The sequence below is a fragment of the Bos indicus genome, chromosome 6 (genome assembly GCF_029378745.1).
Source record: "Bos indicus isolate NIAB-ARS_2022 breed Sahiwal x Tharparkar chromosome 6, NIAB-ARS_B.indTharparkar_mat_pri_1.0, whole genome shotgun sequence".
Taxonomy (NCBI): Eukaryota; Metazoa; Chordata; class Mammalia; order Artiodactyla; family Bovidae; genus Bos; species Bos indicus.
Window position 1 is genome coordinate 83,959,988 of NC_091765.1, and position 22,431 is coordinate 83,982,418.

At 36.7% G+C, this 22,431-nt stretch overlaps 1 protein-coding gene across 6 annotated transcripts in view; it reads right to left on the minus strand.

Moving 5' to 3' along the window:
* The window catches only part of CENPC (centromere protein C), a 93,808-nt gene that overhangs the window by 64,032 nt on the left and 7,345 nt on the right, over positions 1-22,431 (minus strand). For all 6 annotated transcript variants that reach the window (XR_011567211.1, XM_070791529.1, XM_070791528.1 and 3 more), the window contains exons 4-8: positions 21,985-22,079; positions 18,831-18,936; positions 9,655-9,937; positions 8,178-8,393; positions 4,149-4,756 (exon numbers count right to left, since the gene is read on the minus strand). Coding sequence is in view for 5 of the 6 variants with exons in the window: in XM_070791529.1 (XP_070647630.1) it covers positions 4,149-4,756; positions 8,178-8,393; positions 9,655-9,937; positions 18,831-18,936; positions 21,985-22,079 (1,308 nt within the window). In the remaining variant the exon portion in view is untranslated. The remainder of the gene's footprint in view (positions 1-4,148; positions 4,757-8,177; positions 8,394-9,654; positions 9,938-18,830; positions 18,937-21,984; positions 22,080-22,431) is intronic.

Here is a 22,431-nt window from a genome sequence, read left to right on the forward strand (position 1 = left end):
GTCCATGGAATTCTCCAGGCCAGAATACTGGAGTGCGTAGCCTTTCCTTTCTCCAGGGGAGCTTCCCAACACAGGGATTAAACCCAGGTCTCCCACATTGCAGGTGGATTCTTTACCAGCTGAGCCACAAGGGAAGCCCCACCTCCTAGAGTAATGGAAATAAAAACAAAAATAAACAAGTAGGACCTAATTAAACTTAAAAGCTTTTGCATAGCAAAGAAAACTATAAGCAGGGTGAAAAGACAACCCTCAGAATGGGAGAAAATAATAGCAAAGGGAAAAACTCACAAAGAATTAATTTCCAAAATATACAAGCAGCTCATACAATTCAATACCAGAAAAACAAACAACCCAATCAAAAAGTGGGAAAGGGACTTGAAGAGACATTTCTCCAAAGACGACATACAGATGGCTAACAAGCACATGAAAAGATGTTCAACATCACTCATTATTAGAGATATGCAAATCAAAACTACAATGAGATACCACCTCAGACCAGTCAGAATGGCCATCATCAAAAAGTCTACAAACAATAAATGCTGGAGAGGGTGTGGAGAAAAGGGAACACTCCTGCATTGCTGGTGGGAATGTAAACTGATAAAAGCCACTCCAGAAGACATGGAGATTCCTTAAAAAGCTAGGAATAAAACTACCATATGACCCAGCAATCCTACTCCTAGGCATACAACCTGAGGAAACCAAAACTGAAAAAGACACATGTAACCCAATGTTCACTGCAGCACTATTACAGTAGCTAGAACATGGAAGCAACCTAGATGTCCATCGACAGATGAATGGATAAAGTTGTGGTACATATACAATAGAATACTACTCAGCCATAAAAAGGAACACATTTGAGTCAGTTCTAATGAGGTATACGAACCTACAGCCTATCATACAGAGTGCAGTTAAGTCAGGAAGAGAAATATAAATATCGTATACTGACACATACATTTGGAATCTAAAAAGATGGCACTGACGAATTTATTTTCAGGGCAGCAACGGAGAAACAGACACAGAGAACAGACCTATGGACATGGGGGGACAGGATGAGGGAGAAGGGGAGATGTATGGAGAGAGTCACATGGAAATTTAAAATACCATATGTAAAATAGACAGCCAATGGGAATTTGCTGTATGACTCAGGGAACTCAAACAGGGGCTCTGTGACAGGCTAGGATGTGAAAGGTGGGATGCAGAGGGAGATAGGAGGTAGGTTCAGGAGGGAGGGGACACGGGTGTACCTATGGCTGATTCTTGTTGATATATGACAAAAAAACACAAAATTCTGTAAAGTAATTTTCCTTCAATTAAAAAAATTAAAAAAAAAAAAAAAAAAAAACTAACAATAGCATTAACATATGATCTGCAAACCCACTCCTGGTCATGGATCTGGAGAAAACCATAATTCAAAAAGATATATGCACCTCAATGTTCATTGCAGCACTACTTACCAAGACGTGGAAGTAAACTAAATGTCCATCCATAGATGAATGGATAAAGAAGGTGTGGTAATTATATACATACATACATACATACACAATACACACACACACACACACAATGGAATTATACTCATCCATAAAAAAGAATGAAATTAGGCCATGTACAGCAACATGGATGGATTTAGAGATTAGCACACTTGGTGAAACTCAGCAGTGGCCACAGGACTGGAAAACGTCAGTTTTCATTCCAATCCCAAAGAAAGGCAATGCCAAAGAATGCTCAAACTACCACACAATTGCACTCATCTCACACGCTAGTAAAGTTATGCTCAAAATTCTCCAAGCCAGGCTTCAGCAACATGTGAACTGTGAACTTCCTGATGTTCAAGCTGGTTTTAGAAAAGGCAGAGGAACCAGAGATCTAATTGCCAACATCCGCTGGATCATGGAAAAAGCAAGAGAGTTCCAGAAAAACATCTACTTCTGCTTTATTAACTATGCCAAAGCCTTTGACTGTGTGGATCACAATAAACTGTGGAAAATTCTGGAAGAGATGGGAATACCAGACCACCTGATCTGCCTCTTGAGAAATCAGTATGCAGGTCAGGAAGCAACAGTTAGAACTGGACATGGAACAACAGACTGGTTCCAAATTGGGAAAGGAGTACGTCAAGGCTGTATATTGTCACCCTGTTTATTTAACTTCTATGCAGAGTACATCATGAGAAACGCTGGACTGGAAGAAACAAAAGCTGGAATCAAGATTGCTGGGAGAAATATCAATAACCTCAGATATGCAGATGACACCACCCTTATGGCAGAAAGTGAAGAGGAACTCAAAAGCCTCGTGATGAAAGTGAAAGTGGAGAGTGAAAAAGTTTGCTTAAAGCTCAACATTCAGAAAACGAAGATCATGGAATCCGGTCCCATCACTTCATGGGAAATAGATGGAGAAACAGTGGAAACAGTGTCAGACTTTATTTTTGGGGGCTCCAAAATCACTGCAGATGGTGACTGCAGCCATGAAATTAAAAGACGCTTACTCCTTGGAAGGAAAGTTATGACCAACCTAGACAGCATACTCAAAAGCAGAGACATTACTTTGCCAAGAAAGGTTCGTCTAGTCAAGGCTATGGTTTTTCCTGTGGTCATGTATGCATGTGAGAGTTGTACTGTGAAGAAGGCTGAGCGCCGAAGAATTGATGCTTTTGAATTGTGGTGTTGGAGAAGACTCTTGAGAGTCCCTTGGACTGCAAGGAGATCCAACCAGTCCATTCTGAAGGAGATCAGCCCTGGGATTTCTTTGGAAGGAATGATGCTAAAGCTGAAACTCCAGTACTTTGGCCACCTCATGTGAAGAGTTGACTCATTGGAAAAGACTCTGATGCTGGGAGGGACTGGGGGCAAGAGGAGAAGGGGACAACAGAGGATGAGATGGCTGGATGGCATCACCGACTCGATGGACGTGAGTCTGAGTGAACTCTGGGAGTAGGTGATGGACAGGGAGGCCTGGCGTGCTGCGATTCATGGGGTCGCAAAGAGTTGGACATGACTGTGCGACTGATCTGATCTGTTCTGATCTGATACTTAGTGATGTAAGCCAGACAGAGAAAAACAAATATCATATGATATCCCTTATTGTGGATATCAGAAAAAATAAAAAAGATACAAATAGGGGATGGAGGTAAATTAGGAATTTGGGATTAACATATACACACTACTATAAATGAAACAGACAACCAATAAAGACCTTCTATACTGTACAAGGAACTATACTGAGTATCTTATAATAATCTGTAAGAGAAAAGAACTTGAATAAGAATGTGTGTGTGTGTGTGTGTGTGTGTGTGTGACTGATTCAGTTTGCCATACACCTAAAACTAACACAACATTGTAAGTCAACTATACTTCAATTTTAAAAAGTGATACAGAAAAGCACAAGTTGATCTTTTCTTCATGATACTGTCACCATTATAAACCTCAATTACTATACAGAGAGATGACATAAAGAGAGTGGTTATATTTCAGGATTCACTGGGACAATCCAAGTTTATGCTTACTGTCATGATATCCTCTCCCATTTTCATGTGTCCCAGTTTGTATAATAAATGATAAACTGTCCCAAAATAAAAAGTTTTTTGAGATTATTAGTTGATTATTCTCTGTGCTTCCAATATCATCCCGTGGATGTATGTATATTTATGTTAGTCTACAGACATTACCAGATGGATCTTTTTTAATGATGAAAATTATTTATTAGCAATCTTTGTAAGTTCAGAGCCTAATACAGTGTCTGACATTCAATAATTTTTAGATAAATGAGTAAATAATTGAACAGAATAGTATTACTTTTTATTTTCAAGAACTAGCCCCACTAGCTGATTTCTTATCCAATTAAAATATAAATTTAATAAGCCTCAAGAATATATGATGCTGTCTTATTTGTGTTCTGTTTAACTACCTGGTTTACTAAGCATTTGCCTTTTACTTCTCCCTTTACATATGCTATAATCTTAGAAGCTACCCCAAAATCAAGTGACCTGGAGCTGAAGTACAATATAAAATAGATAGTCTAGAAAACAGCCTGCAGGCCTTTGAGGCTTTGTATAGATTTAATGCCTACTTCCTAAAGCTAAATAGGAATATTATAAAAAGCAAAGTGGTGGGTTAATATTCACAGTTACATTTAATATAAACACTTACCCACAGAAAGCAACTGATTGTTGGAAATGTTAACGCTTATCTCTTCACCCTCTTCCATATTTTTGTCTGAATTTCTTTGTAACTTGTCTTGGACAGTATGTGATATATTTATATTTGTATCTTTAGATTGCCTCACATCAACTTCTTCTTCAGGTACATTGGCCTTAGATTTTGTTCTCTGGTTTTGTTTTATAGTCCTTTTACCTCCAGATGATTTTTTTGCATTCTCAGAATGTATTTCATATTTTGTAGATTTATAATTATTTTCTACATCATCTGACAAAGCACAACTCCCACCCAGTATTTTTTGTTCAGAGGGCTGAGATTTCTCTACTGGGTGAGCTTTGCCAGGATGCTTGTTACTTGTCAAAGCCACAGATGATACACTGTCATGCTTTTCTCTTGACTTCTTCCTCTGAAGGACAGTGCTCTCAGCAGGGGATACTGTGTGCTGCTTCAGAGGCCCAGTCTTTCTTGGTATAGTAATCCAAGGTTGACTGACAAAACTTTTATCTGATTCATCAATTATAAATTCATCTTCCAATAACTTCATATTATTTGCAGAAGATAAATGAGGTGGAACAGTTGCTATATGCCTAACAACAGAACTAAAACAGAATGTTACAATAAATAATAGCTCAAAAATATAAAGCTTATATCTTTGCTTTAAAGAGCAGTTGACACGTCTCTTCAATTTTTCCTTATACTTTAAAATCTTTCCCTCCTTTTACATTTCTATAATATCTGAGCATACTCATTTATAACATTGATGGGGTCACAGAAATTTAAAGCTGGAAGCATCTCTATAGACTTCATCAACTAATTTCCGGTTCCCCATTCATTAGAAATATTAAACAGATGAAACCCAGAGATGTATAAATACTGCTCAGATATACTCATTTACAGTATAAAAATGCATGCCATTATTATAATGTTAAATTAAATTTTGTTTTTATAGATATCTCATGGGCATGAATTTCTTAACATCCAAAACAAGATATTTCTGAGACGCCTTCTAGTTTAACAATTTAAGAAAACACTACTAAATTATAGACTAAATTATATTACATAAAAATTCATTCCAAGTTTGAAAATTCACACACATTTTCGTACATGTTTAATGTGATGGAATAATTTTGCATTTCCTTCCTCTTTATGACAACAACCTTGAGCAAACCATATCCTAGAGTGAAATATGCAAAAAAAAAAGGGCAAACATCCAAATTCCGAAGGCAGTACATGTACTCCTTTTTCTGCCTTTTTCACTTGAGAAAGGATGCTTAACTATTTTCATACACAATAGAAGAAAAGCTAGGATGGCAAAACGATTATCATGTCTATATTTTTTCCCTTTATAAAAAGATTATGAGATGAAAATGCCTTCTATACTTCTCTAATCTCAAACACTTCATAAATCTTTCAATATAAAAAACATATACATATATATGCTAAGAAATATATCTACTAATAGGCAGAGTCTTACTAGTTTATATAATTAGAAAAATCTAGAAAATCTAATAAAAAAAGTATAAATAGAAGACTATACAATATATAAATAGAAGATCATATTTAAACAAATATTATTTTTCAGCACTTAATTAGCCAATCTGATAGAAATATGTTTAATTTGCTTTATTGTGTATTATCTGTAGGGCTTCCCAGGTGGTTCAGTGGTAAAGACTCTGCCTGCCAATGCAGGAGAGGGTACGATCCCCTGGAGAAGAAAATGGCAATCCACTCCAGCATTCTTGCCAGGGAAATTATGTAGACAAAGGAGTCTGGTGGGCTATAGTTTTTGGGGTCACAAGAGTGGACACAATTTAGGGACTAAAGAACAACAAATATTACCTGCAATATCTATTAATTCCAACATTAAAGAAGTAATCCTAGGACTTCTTGGAGGTCCAGTGGTTAGAACTCTGCACTCCCTCTGCAGGGGACATAGGTTCAATTCCTGGACAGGGAACTAGGATCCCACATGCCAGGCAGCCAGAAAAACAAAAAATAATGCTATGTATTTAAAAATAAAAGTTTTCCCAAACCAGCTAATAAGAACTCTCTATATCCCTCCTTTATTCTACTTTAAGAGACTTTCGTAACTTTAAGGTTATTCAAACCAAAGATATCCTTCGGAAACCACCTTCACACTTACTACAGATCAAATGTTTATATCCCTCTGAAATTAATAAATTAAAACCTAATCCCCAATATGATGGTATTTTAGGGTGGGGTCTTTAGGTAGTGATTAGGTAATTAGGGTGCAGTGGCTTATGAATGGAATTAGCACCTTTATAAGAGAAACCCCAGAAAACTCCCTCACTCCCTTCTACCATTTGAGGTTATAGCAGTAAGCTAGCCATCATGAACCAGGAAGCAGGTCCCACCAGACACTGAAACTACTTGAGCCTTGATCTTGGACTTCTCAGCCGCTAGCATTGTGAAATAAATTTCTGTTGCTTATAAGCCATCCAGACTATGCTGGTCTATTTAGCAGCCCAAATTAAAGATACAATTTTAATTAAATATTAAAATTCAGAATACAGAAAGATGAGTTCTGGCTCAGTGGAAAAATGCTATTTGAGTTGGATCTGAGGACATGTAAGAAAGAATCACAAGGAAAAGCATAAGCAAAACAAAGAAGCAAGAAAATATGAGGAATAGTCAACAGTTACATCTGGTTATAGCAATTAAACTATAAGTAGTTTATCAAAAAACTGACACATTAAAAAATAATTACTCTTTTGGACACAGATATAATTAGTCCATAAATGTAACATATTTGTATCAGATAGCAGGGACAATATGCATACAGGGGTAAAAATGCCATATGTACCTATGTGTACACACACACACACACACCCCATACAGAAAGAGAAAGAGAGATGGGAGAGAAGGATCAAGAGTATAGAGGTGGAAGGAGGAAGGCGTCAACTATGGAACAGAGACTGAACCAAAGAGGAATTTCATTCATTCAATGTTTTTATAAAACTTTCCTAATAGATTTGCGAGCACTCTGACAAATGTCATAGAAAATACAAAAGAAACTAAACTCCCAGAAAGATGGGCTTATGTCTTAATCTACTAAGAAAGACATACATAAAATAGTTAAACTGTAATACAAGGTTAAGAAATTATACACTGGAGTGAAACTTTTAGAAGGAAATATAAATTGGCATATGACAAGGGGAAAGGGTGTGCCAAAGCCAGGACAACTGCAAATACATATGACAGAAACAATTCACTAGTGAGAGTGAAGGCCTTAAATATCAGCTATAAAGTGAAAGCAATAGTCGCTCAGTTGTGTCCGACTCCCTGTGACTCCATGGACCGTAGCCTGCCAGGCTCTTCTGTCCATGGAATTCTCCAGGGAACAATACTGGAATGGGCTGCCATTCCCTTCTCCAGGGGATCTTCCAAACTGAACCCGAGTTCCTGCACTGCAAGCAAATTCTTTACTGTCTGAGCCACTGGGAAAGCCCCAAATACCAGTTGACAACATTGAAACTTATTCTGTAGACCACAGGTTCTCAACCCTAGCTGCTGTCAATTCCAATTAACTCTATATGCAGCCAGTTAAAATCACTGAATGGACACTGTGGAACTACTGAAGGTTTTTAACTAGGCAAGAATCGATTAAAACTTATTTTAGGACTACCATTTTACTAACATACTTAAAAGAAATAGAAAAAAATATTTAAAACACTAACAATGACACATAGGCACCTTGACAATTTTACTTCTAAATATTGCCTTTATTTTTTGATATCATATATACTAGAAAGTGTTGATGAACAGAAGTAATAAAAGCTGAAGAAACTTACTTTCTTTTACATTTAATTTAGAACCCATTAAATGATGGCTTTGGGGTTAGATTACTGGTAAGAAATTCACTCTCTTTATGGGTTAAACATAATTTCAATTAAAAATTATGTCAATTAAGATTAACTTCTGGTTAAATGTCATTAAGAATCCTTAGGTACTATTCAAAGAATGTAAAAGAAAAATGTGGATCATTTCTTAATAACTTACCTGGATTCACTTTTTCTTTTTACAGTTTCTAAAAACAACGTTGAAAAACTCTTCCTAGCTTGTGGTTGATTTTCATATTCTGAGTCTTGTATTCTTTTTTGAGATGTTCCTGACTGTTTCCTTTCTTGTAGTCCTTCTGAGACTTTATCCTCTATTTCTGATACTTCATTCATTATTTCTACTTTCTTTGAAACATCTTTATCTTCAAAGCTTAACCTAAAAGGTTAGAAGGAGGACAAGCTGAATATTTCCACCATTTGCTGAGTTATAAGTTTTCTTAAACTTCCCTACAGCGATAATACAACCACTTACAAAATTTTTCAGTGGGCCTTTATTTAAACTTTATAAATGCTGATGTGTTTCTCTCACACAAATTACACAAGACAAATTGTTCAGAAAAATTAAATTTTGTATTTGCTGATAGAAAAAAAATAAAAGAGAAAAAGAATGGTTAAATCATATAACAAGGCAAATTGTAGCTTAAAATACTAGTTCTCAAACATTTCATATGAACCTGAATCCTCTGGGGAATCTTATTAAAATGTAGATTTTGATTCAATAGGTCTAGCATAGAGTTTGAGATTATGCATTTCTAACAGGCTTCCAGATCATATAATTTCTCTTGATCCTGAGCTGCAGATCACACTTTGGACTGCAAAATCCTAGAGTGTACTTAACTCCTCAGCTCCAAGAATCAAACAGGAAAGACCCTATACAGATATTATACTTATGGCAGAGGTTTTTCAACAGCAAAGGACCTTGAACAATCAATTTTGCTTCTTAAAGGCCAAAGGGAAAGAAAGCCCCAGGAAATGGATGTGGGTTTACCACAATTATCTTCAACACCACTTACTGTTTGCTCCCCCTCAAAGTGACCTGATACATACCTATGCTGGTAATTAAAAATAACATATGGAAAATACAAATTATTTATCTTAGAAAGCTATAGAAAATTTATTATGAGAAAAAAATAGCCTGTGATAAACCATAATGAAAAAGAATATTAAAAAGAATGTGTGTGTATATATACATATATATGCATAACTGAGTCAATTTGCTATACAGCAGTAATTAATACATTTTAATTCAACTATATGACACCCAAAAAATATTTTTAAAAAGTATCTGAATATAACAAATATTCACATATGTCAAATTTGAATATATGAGTGCCTACTGCGTTATCTTCTATATGTCTTTAGTATTTTTTTTTAGATCTTAAAGAAAGAAGGAAAAAAATATGCTTTTCCATAGACCATAGAAAAGTTTACCCCAAAACTTTTCAGATGTATACTTTAAGGCCTTCCATAATAAATATAAATTGAATATATACCCAACATATGTCTACTTTTCTCATAACATGTGAATATTCAATACTTACTGTAAAATACATAAAAGACTAAATTACCCATTTTTTAACATAAAAAATGAAATTGTTACAGAAAGATTAATATTTCATAAATAAATAAAACTTCACCTTTTTCTGGTTTTGTGAGAAATCTGTGTACTTGAAGATAGCATATTTACTGAATTTTCAGAAGTGTAGGTCTCTCTCTTTTGGGCAACAGATGGACTACCCTTTTGCAATGAAGATACTTTTATATCCAGGTCAGAAGGTGAGCCAATAGATAAGTAACACTCCTCATCAGCTTCATTGTGATTATCTTTTAGTTTTTTACTTGACATTTTTCTCAAGTCAGATGTATTTTTAGAATGAACATCAGTTGCCAAAATTTTCTGATGAACCTCATGGTCCTGAACTGCAAAAAAAATTGTATGAAGATGTTAAAAACTCTTTAAATAACATTAGAACAAAATGTGCTTTCCGAAGTTCAGCAACAATTTAATTAGACAGTTTTCAGAAGACTCACAAATCTTCAAGTTTATAATCAAAGATTTAGGAATAAAATATGCAAGTACTTTAAAAATTCTAAGTTATGAAATTAATAAACTGAAAGATGTATTTGGTCCATGCTCCACAGTTCTGAAATGAGTAAAAGCTTCAAACATAGAAAATTCACAGTTCTATTGATACATTAAATTTATTCAAGATTTGAATACCGTCAAACTCATAGAAGGAGAGATTAGAAAAGTGGATGCCAGGGACTGGGAGGAGGGAGAAATTCAGAGTTGTTGATTAACAGATGCAAAGTTTCAGTTGTACAAGATAAATAAATTAGATATCTAGTGTACAACATTGTGTCTACAGGTAACAATACTCTACTGTACACTTAAAAATCTATTGAGATCTCACTTAAAACATTTTTACCACAACAAAATAAAAAATGTTTTAGAGATTTGAATAAATCTATATATAGCCTCTTGATCAAAGTGGAAGTGGAGAGTGAAAAAGTTGGCTTAAAGCTCAACATTCAGAAAACGAAGATCATGGAATCCGGTCCCATCACTTCATGGCAAATAGATGGGGAAACAGTGGAAACAGTGTCAGACTATTTTTCTGGGCTCCAAAATCACTGCAGATGGTGACTGCAGCCATGAAATTAAAAGACGCTTACTCCTTGGAAGGAAAGTTATGACCAACCTAGACAGCATATTAAAAAGAAGAGACATTACTCTGCCATCAAAGGTCCATCTAGTCAAGGCTACAATTTTTCCTGTGGTCATGTATGCATGTGAGAGTTGGACTGTGAAGAAGGCTGAGCACCGAAGAATTGATGCTTTTGAACTGTGGTGTTGGAGAAGACTCTTGAGAGTCCCTTGGACTGCAAGGAGATCCAACCAGTCCATTCTGAAGGAGATCAGCCCTGGAATTTCTTTGGAAGGAATGATGCTAAAGCTAAAACTCCAGTACTTTGGCCACCTCATGTGAAGAGTGGACTCACTGGAAAAGACTCTGATGCTGGGAGGGATTGGGGGCAGGAGGAGAAGGGGACGACAGAGGATGAGATGGCTGGATGGCATCACTGACTCGATGGACGTGAGTCTCAGTAAACTCTGGGAGTAGGTGATGGACAGGGAGGCCTGGTGTGCTGCGATTCATGGGGTCGCAAAGAGTCAGACACGACTGAGCAACTGATCTGATCTGATACATAGCTAAGAGCTTCCCAGGTGACTCAGAGGTAATGAATTTGTCGGCCCAGCAAGAGACCTGGGTTTGATCCCTGGGTCAGGATGATGCCCTGGAGAAAGAAATGGCCGTCAACTCCAGTATTCTTGCCTAGGAAACCCCATGGATAGAGGAGCCTGGCGAATGGAGTTGGAAAAGAGCCAAACACTACTTAGTGACTAAACAACATACATAGCTAAAATAAGTAATAGGTAATCCTTGAGAAATTATGAGATTCAATCTTTAGGTTAAAAGTTGAGTAAACTAGGGCAGCTAGAGGAGCACACTTTTGCACATATGCATACACATGTACATATGGAACAGATATATAGAGATATATAATATACATGTCTACATAGAGAGAATATTAATATATATATATATGCATGTATGTATTTAAAGAGATGACACTTTGGACTTCAAAATCTAAGAATGTATAAATTTTAAAAAATAAATAAAAAAAACAATTTAAGAATGTACTTAACCAGTGGGAGATGTTATCTCATTACAGCTTTGATTTGCTGTAATAATAATAATAACAACAATCTCTCATAATAAGCAATGTTAAGCATCTTTTCATGTGTTTATTAGCCATCTACATGTCTTTCTGGAGAAATGTCTGTTTAGGTCTTTTTCCCACTTTCTGACTGGATTGTTTGTTTTTCTGGTATTGACTTCTATGAGTTATTGTATATTTTGAAAATTAATCCTTTGTCAGTTGTTTCATTTGCTATTATTTTCTCCCATTCTGAGGTTGTCTTTCACCTTGTTTATAGTTTCCTTTGCTGTGCAAAGCTTTTAAGTTTAATTAGGTCCCACTTGTTTTTGTTTTTATTTCCTTTACTCTAGGAAGTGGATCATAGAGGATCTTGCTTTATGCCAACGAGTGTTCTGCCTATGTTTTCCTCTAAGTTTTATAGTTTCCTGTCTTATATTTAGGTCCTTAATACATTTTGATTTTATCTTTGTGTATGGTATCAGGTATGTCTGACTCTTTTGCAACCCCATGGTCTATATATATTCCATGGAATTCTCCAGGCCAGAATACTATAGTGGGAAGCCTTTCCCTTCTCCAGGGGATTTCCCAACCCAAGAATCAAACCCAGGTCCCCTGCACTGCAGGCAATTCTTTACCAGCTGAGCCACAAGGGAAGCCCACATGGTGCTAGAAGTGTTCTAACTTCATTCTTTTACATGTAGCTAATCCAGTTTTCCCAGCACCACTTATTCAAGAGGCTATCTTTGCCCCATTGTATAGTCTTGCCTTCTTTGTCAAAAAGAAGGTACCCATAGGTGTGTGGGTTTATTTCTGGGCTTTCTATCTTGTTCCATTGGTCTATATTTCTCTTTTTGTGCCAGTATCATACTGTCTTGATGACTGTAGCTCTGTAGTATAATCTGAAGTCAGGAAGGTTGCCTCCTCCAGCTCCATTCTTCTTTCTCAAGACTGCACTGGCTATTCAGGGTCTTTTGTCTTTCCATATGAATCGTGAAATTTTTTGTTCTAGTTCTGTGAAAAATGCCACTGGTAATTTGATAGGTATCTCATTCAATCTGTAGATTGCATTTGGTAATATAATCATTTTCACAATATTGATTCTTCCTACCCAGGAACATGGAGTATCTCTCTGTTTATGTCATCTGATTTCTTCATCTGTGTCTTAAAATTTTCTGTAAACAGTTCTTTTGTCTCCATGCTGCTGCTAAGTCGCTTCAGTCATGTCTGACTCTGTGCGACCCCATAGATGGCAGCCCACCAGGCTTCCCCGTCCCTGGGATTCTCCAGGCAAGAACACTGGAGTGGGTTGCCATTTCCGTCTCCAATGCATGAAAGTGAAAAGTGAAAGTGAAGTCTCTCAGTGGTGTCCGACCCTCAACGACCCCATGGACTGCAGCCTTCCAGGTGCCTCCATCCATGGGATTTTCCAGGCAAGAGTACTGGAATGGGGTGCCACTGCCTTCTCCATTAGGTAGGTTTATTCCTGGATATTTTCTTCTTTTTGTTGAATGGTGAAAGGGATTTATTCCTTAATTTCTGAGATTGTTCATTATTAGTATATAGGAATGCAAGTGATTTCTGTGTATTGATTTTGTATCCCACAATTTTGCTGAATTCACTGATTAGCTCTAGTAATTTTCTGACAGTATTTTTAGGGTTTTCTGTGTATAGACTCATGTCGTCTGCAAACAGTAGGAGCTTTACTTCTTTTCCGACCTGGACTCCTTTTATTTCTTTTTCTTCTGATTGCCATAGCTATGACTTCCAAAACTATGTTGAAAAACAGTGATGAGAGTGGACACCCTTGTTTTATTCCTGATCATAGAAGGAATGCTTTCAGTTTCTCACCACTGAGAATAATGTTAGCTGTGGGCTTATCATATATAGCCTTTACTGTGTTGAGGTATTCAGATGCAGAGTTTCAAAGAATAGCAAGGAGAGATAAGAAAGCCTTTCTCAGCGATCAATGCAAAGAAATAGAGGAAAACAACAGAATGGGAAAGACTAGAGATCTCTTCAAGAAAACTAGAGATACCAAGGGAGCATTTCATGCAAAGATGGGCTCGATAAAGGACAGAAATGGTATGGACCTAACAGAAGCAGAAGATATTAAAAAGAGGTGGCAAGAATACACAGAAGAACTGTACAAAAAAGAGCTTCACAACCAAGATAATCACGATGGTATGATCACTCACCTAGAGCCAGACATGCTGGAATGTGAAGTCAAGTGGCCTTAGAAAGCATCACTACGAACAAAGCTAGTGAAGGTGATGGAATTCCAGTTGAGCTATTTCAAATCCTGAAAGATGATGCTATGAAAGTGCTGCACTCAATAAGCCAGCAAACTGGAAAACTCGGCAGTGGCCACTCGACTAGAAATGGTCAGTTTTCATTCCAATCCCAAAGAAAGGCAATGCCAAAGAATGCTCAAACTACCACACAATTGCACTCATCTCACACGCTAGTAAAGTTATGCTCAAAATTCTTCAAGCCAGGCTTCAGCAATATGTGAACTGTGAACTTCCAGATGTTCAAGCTGGTTTTAGAAAAGGCAGAGGAACCAGAGATGAAATTGCCAACATCTGCTGGATCATCAAAAAAGCAAGAGAGTTCCAGAAAAACATCTATTTCTGCTTTATTGACTATGCCAAAGCCTTTGACTGTGTGGATCACAATAAACTGTGGAAAATTCTGAAAGAGATAGGAATACCAGACCACCTGACCTGCCTCTTGAGAAACCTATATGCAGGTCAGGAAGCAACAGTTAGAACTGGACATGCAACAACAGACTGGTTCCAAATTGGGAAAGGAGTACGTCAAGGCTGTATATTGTCACCCTGCTTATTTAACTTCTATGCAGAGTACATCATGAGAAACGCTGGACTGGAAGAAGCATAAGCTGGAATCAAGATTGCCAGGAGAAATATCAATAACCTCAGATATGCAGATGACACCACCCTTATGGCAGAAAGTGAAGAGGAACTAAAAAGCCTCGTGATGAAGGTGAAAGAGGAGAGTGAAAATGTTTGCTTAAAGCTCAACATTCAGAAAACGAAGATCATGGCATTGGGTCCCATCACTTCATGGCAAATAGATGGGGAAACAGTGGAAACAGTGTCAGACTTTATTTTTCTGGGCTCCAAAATCACTGCAGATGGTGACTGCAGCCATGAGATTAAAAGACGCTTACTCCTTGGAAGGAAAGTTATGACCAACCTAGATAGCATATTCAAAAGCAGAGACATTACTTTGCCAACAAAGGTCCGTCCAGTCAAAGCTATGGTTTTTCCTGTGGTCATGTATGATGTGAGAGCTGTACTGTGAAGAAAGCTGAGCGCCAAAGAATTGATGCTTTTGAACTGTGGTGTTGGAGAAGACTCTTGAGAGTTCCTTGGACTGCAAGGAGATCCAACCAGTCCATTCTGAAGGCTATCAGCCCTGGGATTTCTTTGGAAGGAATGATGCTAAAGCTGAAACTGCAGTTCTTTGGCCACCTCATGAGAAGAACTGACTCATTGGAAAAGACTCTGATGCTGGGAGGGACTGGGAGCAGGAAAAGAAGGGGACGACAGAGGATGAGATGGCTGGATGGCATCACTGACTCGATGGATGTGAGTCTCAGTGAACTCCGGGAGTAGGTGATGGAAAAGAAGGCCTGGCATGCTGCTATTCATGGAGTCGCAAAAAGTCAGACACTACTGAGCGACTGAACTGAACTGAACTGATACTGAGGGAGGTTCCTTCTATGCCCATTTTTTGAAGAGTTTTAATCATAAATGTGTGATGAATTCTGTCGTAGGCTTTTTCTGCATCTATTGAGAGGATCATGTGGTTTTTTCTTTCAATTTGTTAATACAGTGTATCACATTGATTGATTTGCATATAATGAAGAATCTTTGTATCCCTGGAATAATCCAACTTAATCATTGTATATGAGCTTTTTAATGTGTTGTTGAATTCTGTTTGCTAGAATTTGTTGAGGATTCTTGCATCTATGTTCATCAGTGATACTAGCTTGAAGGACATAAATATAAGATATATGTTTGTATATAGAAAAGCTAAATGATACAAAAATAAGACTTTTCACAAAATGCCCATACAAATCAATCCAACCTCAGTGAAAACCATAATAAAATTTTACTGGAAACAATAAAGTTCATAGAAAGTAAAAACTTCTAAGTGGCAGAATAGTGACTATAAACACCTTTATATTACCATATCGCTATAAAAATACTATTAGTTAAACAGTATTGTGTTGACATTAAGAATAAACAAGTGGACCAAAATTCAAAAGTACATTGAGGGACCTCCCTGGTGGTATAGTGGATAAGAATCCATCTGCCAATGCAGGAGACACATCCACATGCCGTGGAGCAATTAAGCCAGTGCACCACAGTTACTGAGTGTGAGTACTGCAATTACTGAAGCCCAGGAGCCCTAGAGCCTGTGCCCTGAAACAACAGAAGACACTGGAAGGAGCAGTGTGCACACCACAATGAAGAGTAGCCCCCACTCACTGCAACTAAAGAAAGCATGCAGCCAGTAATGAAGACCCAGCACAGCCAAAAATAAATAAACAAAAAATATTTTTTTAAAGCTTATTGAATGATATATGATAAAAGTAGCCCACTGAGACGAGAATGGATCAAGTAACTAATGAACGCACCTAACACAAATGACCATCATGAAGAAAGTATTTAATAAAATTATAACATTATGTCACATTATATACCAAAACACATTCCAGATGGATTAAAAGTTTAAATTAAAAAGAAAGATGCTAAGATGAAAATCTAAGTATTATATATACTTTCAGGATAAAACAAATCTTTTAGCCAAAACAGGAAACGGAAAAAAGAAATCCAACATTTGACAAGTCAAATAAAAAATGTTACCTATCATATAAGATACTATAACCAAAATCTGTAATAGTTAAGGGATCATTTGGAAAAATACCTGTCACACATATTACAGACTTTTAATTACATATATTCAATTTAAAGACTTCTCATAAACCAGAAGAAACAAATGGGCAAAGCATATGGACACATAACTAAGATAAAAAGAAATTCAAATAGCCAGTAAACTTATAAAAAGGTGTTCAAACTCAGTGGTAATCACAGAAATACACTAAGGTAACAGATTACTTAATACTGATCAAACTAGCAAAAAAGTAGAATAAAAATCTATCAGGTGAAAGGTACATTCTTACATTGCTGGTAAAAAGTAAACTGTGAAAGTCTCTTTCTCAAGTGTGCATACACATGCACACATAAACACACACATTTATATATGCATTCATTAAGGAGCACCAATGAACATATGGAAGGATTCAAAGTTACCTCAGGAGGATGAGGGAAATAAGGATTAGTAGTTTTTTCTTTTAAATCTTTGACTCTTACCTCAAATGAAGCACTTTTCTAACTTGAAAAATATAAATAAAACTTTAAAAAGCAGCACCACATATAACTGACTAAAAGAAATGGAACAAAAGGAGAAGAAAGAAAAAGAATACTGACCACACATAGTCAAACAGCAAATCATTATGCTGTATTCCTGAAACTAATACTATATAAATTATACCTCAGTTTTTAAAATATGCTCAAGAAGTCTGTGGAGAAGCCCACATGGGAGAAAAGAAAGTAAGGCTTCCTGCCAGCAACCAGCCCCACATGAGTGAGTCATCTTGGAAATAAATCCTTAGCTCCAGGCAAGTCTTCAGATGACTGCAATCCTGGCCAACATCTTGACTACAACCTCATGCCAGTACCATCTAACTAAGCTGCTTCTGAATTCCAGACCCACAGAAACTGTGTAGACAATAAATGTTAAAAGAAAAGAAGAAGACAAAAAGGAAAGGAAAGGGCAAAGAGAAATCTATTTGAAAATTCTTAAAGCTGTGGTCCCTATAATAATTCTTAATGTCTCTTGCCACATTCCTAGTAAACAGTGTTCCTACAACTAAAACAAAGACAATAATCAGATAAAACCATTGTTCTGCAAATCAAAACAACGATGTACCTACCAACTCACACAAGTCAGAATGACCATCATTAAAAAATCTACAAATAATTAATGCTAGAGGGGGTGCACAGAAAAGGGAACTCTCTTACACTGTTGGTGGGAATGTAAACTGGTGTAGCCACTACGGAACACAGTACAATTTCCTCAAAAAATTAAAAATAGAAGTGCCACATGATCCAGCAATCCCACTCTTGAGCATATACCCAGACAAAACAATAATTCAAAAAGATAATGGGCCCTTATGTTCATAGTAACACTATTTACAACTACCAAGACATGGAAACAACCTAAATATCTATCGACAGATGAAGGGATAAAGACGAGGTGGTGTATATGTGTGTAACATATACACACGCCCACAGGCACGCGCGCATGCACATGTGCATGTGCACTATAATATCACTCAGCCATTACAAAGAACAAAATAATTCCATTTGCAGTAAATGGACGGACCTAGAGATTAAGGTCCATCTTAGCGAAGTAAATCAGAAATAGACAAATACTATGTGATATCACTATACATGGGATTTAAAACATGACATAAATTAATATATCTATGAAACAGAAACAGACTCAGAGAGAACAGATTTGCAGTTGCCAAGGGGGAGGGAGGTTGGGAAGGGAAGGATAGGGAGCTTGGGATTAGCAGACACAAACTATTGTATACAGGATGGATAAATAACAGGGTCTTACTGTAGAGCACAAGGAACTATCCTGTCTATTCTATGATAAATAGAAAAGAATATTAAAAAGAATATATGTACATATATATGTATAACTGAGTCACTTTGCTTTGGCAGAAATTAAACACAACATTGTAAATCAACTATATTTCAATAAAAATTTTAAAACTTATTCATGTTAAACACACACACACACACATACACACACACATACCAACAATGGACTTGAGAGAGACTCAAAAACAACTTCATTTATTTCACAATTCTATCTAGGCTGACCCTGACCTTGTCCCACCAAGACAACATATGTGCTTGACCTTAAGCATTTTTACCTTTTAACATATACCGAGGCAAATATTACCCATGGGGAGGCTACCAACCTGATTTGCTGACAGCTTCATTTGGTTCTACAGTTAACTGAAGAGGGACTTCTTTCTTCCGTGAAGAAACTGGACCTGACTTTGGATGTGATTTCTGGCTCTGAGTCTAAAAGAGATACAGCATTAGATCTACTCTATTTAATTACCAATTTTGATTAAACATATGTTTTTAAATTGAAAAAAAAATTGCAAAACATGAAACGAGCTGGTAAAGTTGCATACTTAAATAACACTGTAGAAACCAAATTCATATAACCTACCATAGAAACAATGCTGCTACTGCTGCTGCTAAGTCGCTTCAGTCATGTCCGACTGTACAACCCCATAGATGGCAGCCCACCAGGCTCCTCTGTCCCTGGGATTCTCCAGGCAAGAACACTGGAGTGGGTTGCCATTTCCTTCTCCAGTGCGCGAAAGTGAAAAGTGAAAGTGAAGTCGCTCAGTCCTGGCCGACTCCTAGAGACCCCATGGACTGCAGCCTACCAGGCTCCTCCGTCCATGGGATTTTCCAGGCAAGAGTACTGGAGTGGGGTGCCATTGCCTTCTCCATAGAAACAATGAATAGCTTTTAAAAACCTAAAGAAGATTAGATAAATAAATTGCTATATAGGCATTTAACATCACAAATACAAGAGAAATGAATAAAGTACAGCAATATGAATGATTATGTTAAACAAACAAACAAAAGCAAGGTGCAGAAGACTGTGAGATCAGAGACATGAAGATCAGAAACTGAAGGTAAGAGTAATACACTGAAAATAGAGACATTAAGTAGAAGTATTCAAAATGCATCTTCTTCCTTGTCCCCACTAGGCTGAGAACACTCATTGTTAAAATCAGACACCCAAGCAGGAGAGATTTCTTTGTCAGAAAAACTTATCAAGTCAAGACAAGAAAGCCTGCAGATATTAACAAGAAGCTTTTCACAATGACATGGCCATACAGATCACACTGCAGCGAAATCTAACAATGTACAACTCTTAAGTATGCAGAGTTTCCAATTACCATTTTAGTTTTACACTCCTAACAGTGAGGAGCCCAATAAGGATCACTGGAATATTTGACAAAGGTTCTAGTGTAAGCATTTGACTCAGATGGTAAAGAATCTGCCTGCAATGCAGGAGACCCAAGTTCGATCCCTGAGTCAGGAAGATCCCCTAAAGAAGAGAATGGCTACCCACTCCAGTATTCTGGGCTACCCACTCCTGACCTTGTCCCATCAAGACAACATATGTGCTACCTTAAGCAATTTTACCTTTTAAAATATACCGAAGCAAATATTACCCATGGACAGAAGAGTCTGGCGGGATACAGTCCATGGAGTCTCGAAGAAAAGGACCAAACTGAGCGACCAGCACACACAATGGATAATGTTAAATTAAAATTCTCTCTCCAAACTAGGGCTTATCAGGTGGTACAGTGGTAAAGAACCCACCTGCCAATGCAGAAGATGCAGGTTTGATCTTTGGTCCGGAAAGATCCCCTGGAGAAGGAAATGGCAACCCACCCCAGTATTCTTGCCAGAAGAACCATGGACAAAGGAGCATGGCAGGCTACAGTCCACGGGGTCGCAAAGTGTCAGACATGACTTAGTGACTGAACAACAACAAAGTTATCCATTTGGGGAACCTCCAGGATTCCAATATGTCATGCCATCCCTGCACACGTGTCAAAAGCTCTGCTTTTCCTCAGTGGACTCACTCTGTTTGGGCCAACCTAAAATCTTCAGCTTTTGCCCCAAATCAGCAAATACTCTCAGGGAAGAAAATGACTAACAATCATCAACTCCTATTCTAAGGATTTCACTTTCTTTTTTAGTTCATCTAGTCCTTGTGCTTCCACAACTCCCATGTCTCTAAAAAACATGAGGTTTTTTTGCATTTCATTCTTTTTTTAAACTAGCTGTTGCAGCAGAAGCATTGACCTACTGCAATCTGTTACATCCTACCTGAAAGTAGAACCTCTACCCTTGATATCAAAGCCCCACAAGAACATTTTAAGAAAAGAAAAAGAAAATATTGTTCATGAACACAGATGCAATCGTCTTAAAATATTAGCAAACCAAATCAGAACAAGTTAATACTTCATGACCAAGCCAAGACTATCCCAGGAAACTTAGTTGATTTAACTGTCAAAAATTAATATAATTTATCACATTAAAAAAAGTCTCTCAATTATGACAACAGTGGATGTCTTCATTCCTTGGAACCAAAAGGCTATATGTGGTTAATTATTTGCTTATACAAGTTTCTAGTGAATGTTATTTCTAGCATTACAGGTATTCCTCTCAGATACTGCAAATTCAGTTTCAGACCACCCCAATAAAGCAAGTACTACAATAAAGCAAGGCACATGAATTTTTTATTTCCCAGTGTATATAAAAACTGTTTCCACTAAACTGTAGTACAGTAAGTGTGCAATAGCATTATGTCTAAAAAAATCTGCATACTTTAATTTAAAAATATTTATTGCTAAAAAATGTTAACCATTATCTGAGCCTTCTAGAAGTCATAATTTTTTTGCAATAGTAACTTCAAAGATCTCTGATCATGGATCATGACAAATATAATAATCATAAAAATGTTTGAAATATAGTGAGAATTACCAAAACATGACATAGAGACATGAAGCAAACAAATGCTGTCAGAAAAAAGAGCGCTGACAGACTTGCTTGACAGAGGGTTGCCACAAACCTTCAATTTGTAAAAAATGCACTATCTGTGAAGGGCAACAGGCAAAGCACAATATACAATGTATGTCTATATACAATTTTCCTCTTCAATTACTATTGTGCTTTTGAATAATTTGTCCTCGATCATTAGCTTCAAAATCTCTATTTCAAAGGTGGCTATTTTGTAGAGTTAGGTCAACATATCCTCTTAAGATATATAACCAATAAAAGACTGATTTCCCTGTTTAGCAATAAACTGCCTTCAGTCAGAGTGAAAAATAATTGTGTTATAATTTGATGATTCTAATTCCCAGACCTCCAATTTCAACCACAGGACCAAAATTTTCATAAAATATCTCTAAATTTCATGTAAACTCAATGGAAATATAGGATTCCTTCTAAAGAATAACATTTACAAACAACTAAAATGTATCTAATTTTGTGTATTGAGCTTTACTCATTAAGCTCTCCTTTTTGACTTACCTCTTTGCTTGATGACTGAATACAAATGTCTTTTGTTTTAGGTGTTGAATAAAGCACTGATTTTGTGGCATTTTTGCTAAAATCATTGGCAAGACCTAAAAAGTCAAAAAAAAATTTAAATGTATAAAAATTTTTGGTTACAATTAAAAGAAGCCCTATATGACACATGAAGAATTCTTTTGATTCTTTTAAGCACAATTAATTTAACTGAAGTACAGACATCAACTCAATATTCAAATGTACCTAGAAGGCATTAGGAACTGAAAAAGACAGAAAAGATTCCTGAAGAAGTATGTGCCAATTCATCTTTCAGAACTTAACAAGAGATACTTTTCCACTATGTGTGTTTTTCTTTGGTTGGCTTTTTTTGTTTTGCTTTGTTTGTTTTGGTTGGCTTTTATTCCAATTCCTTCTGATATTAATCAGCACTTAGAAAAGTTTCCTAAA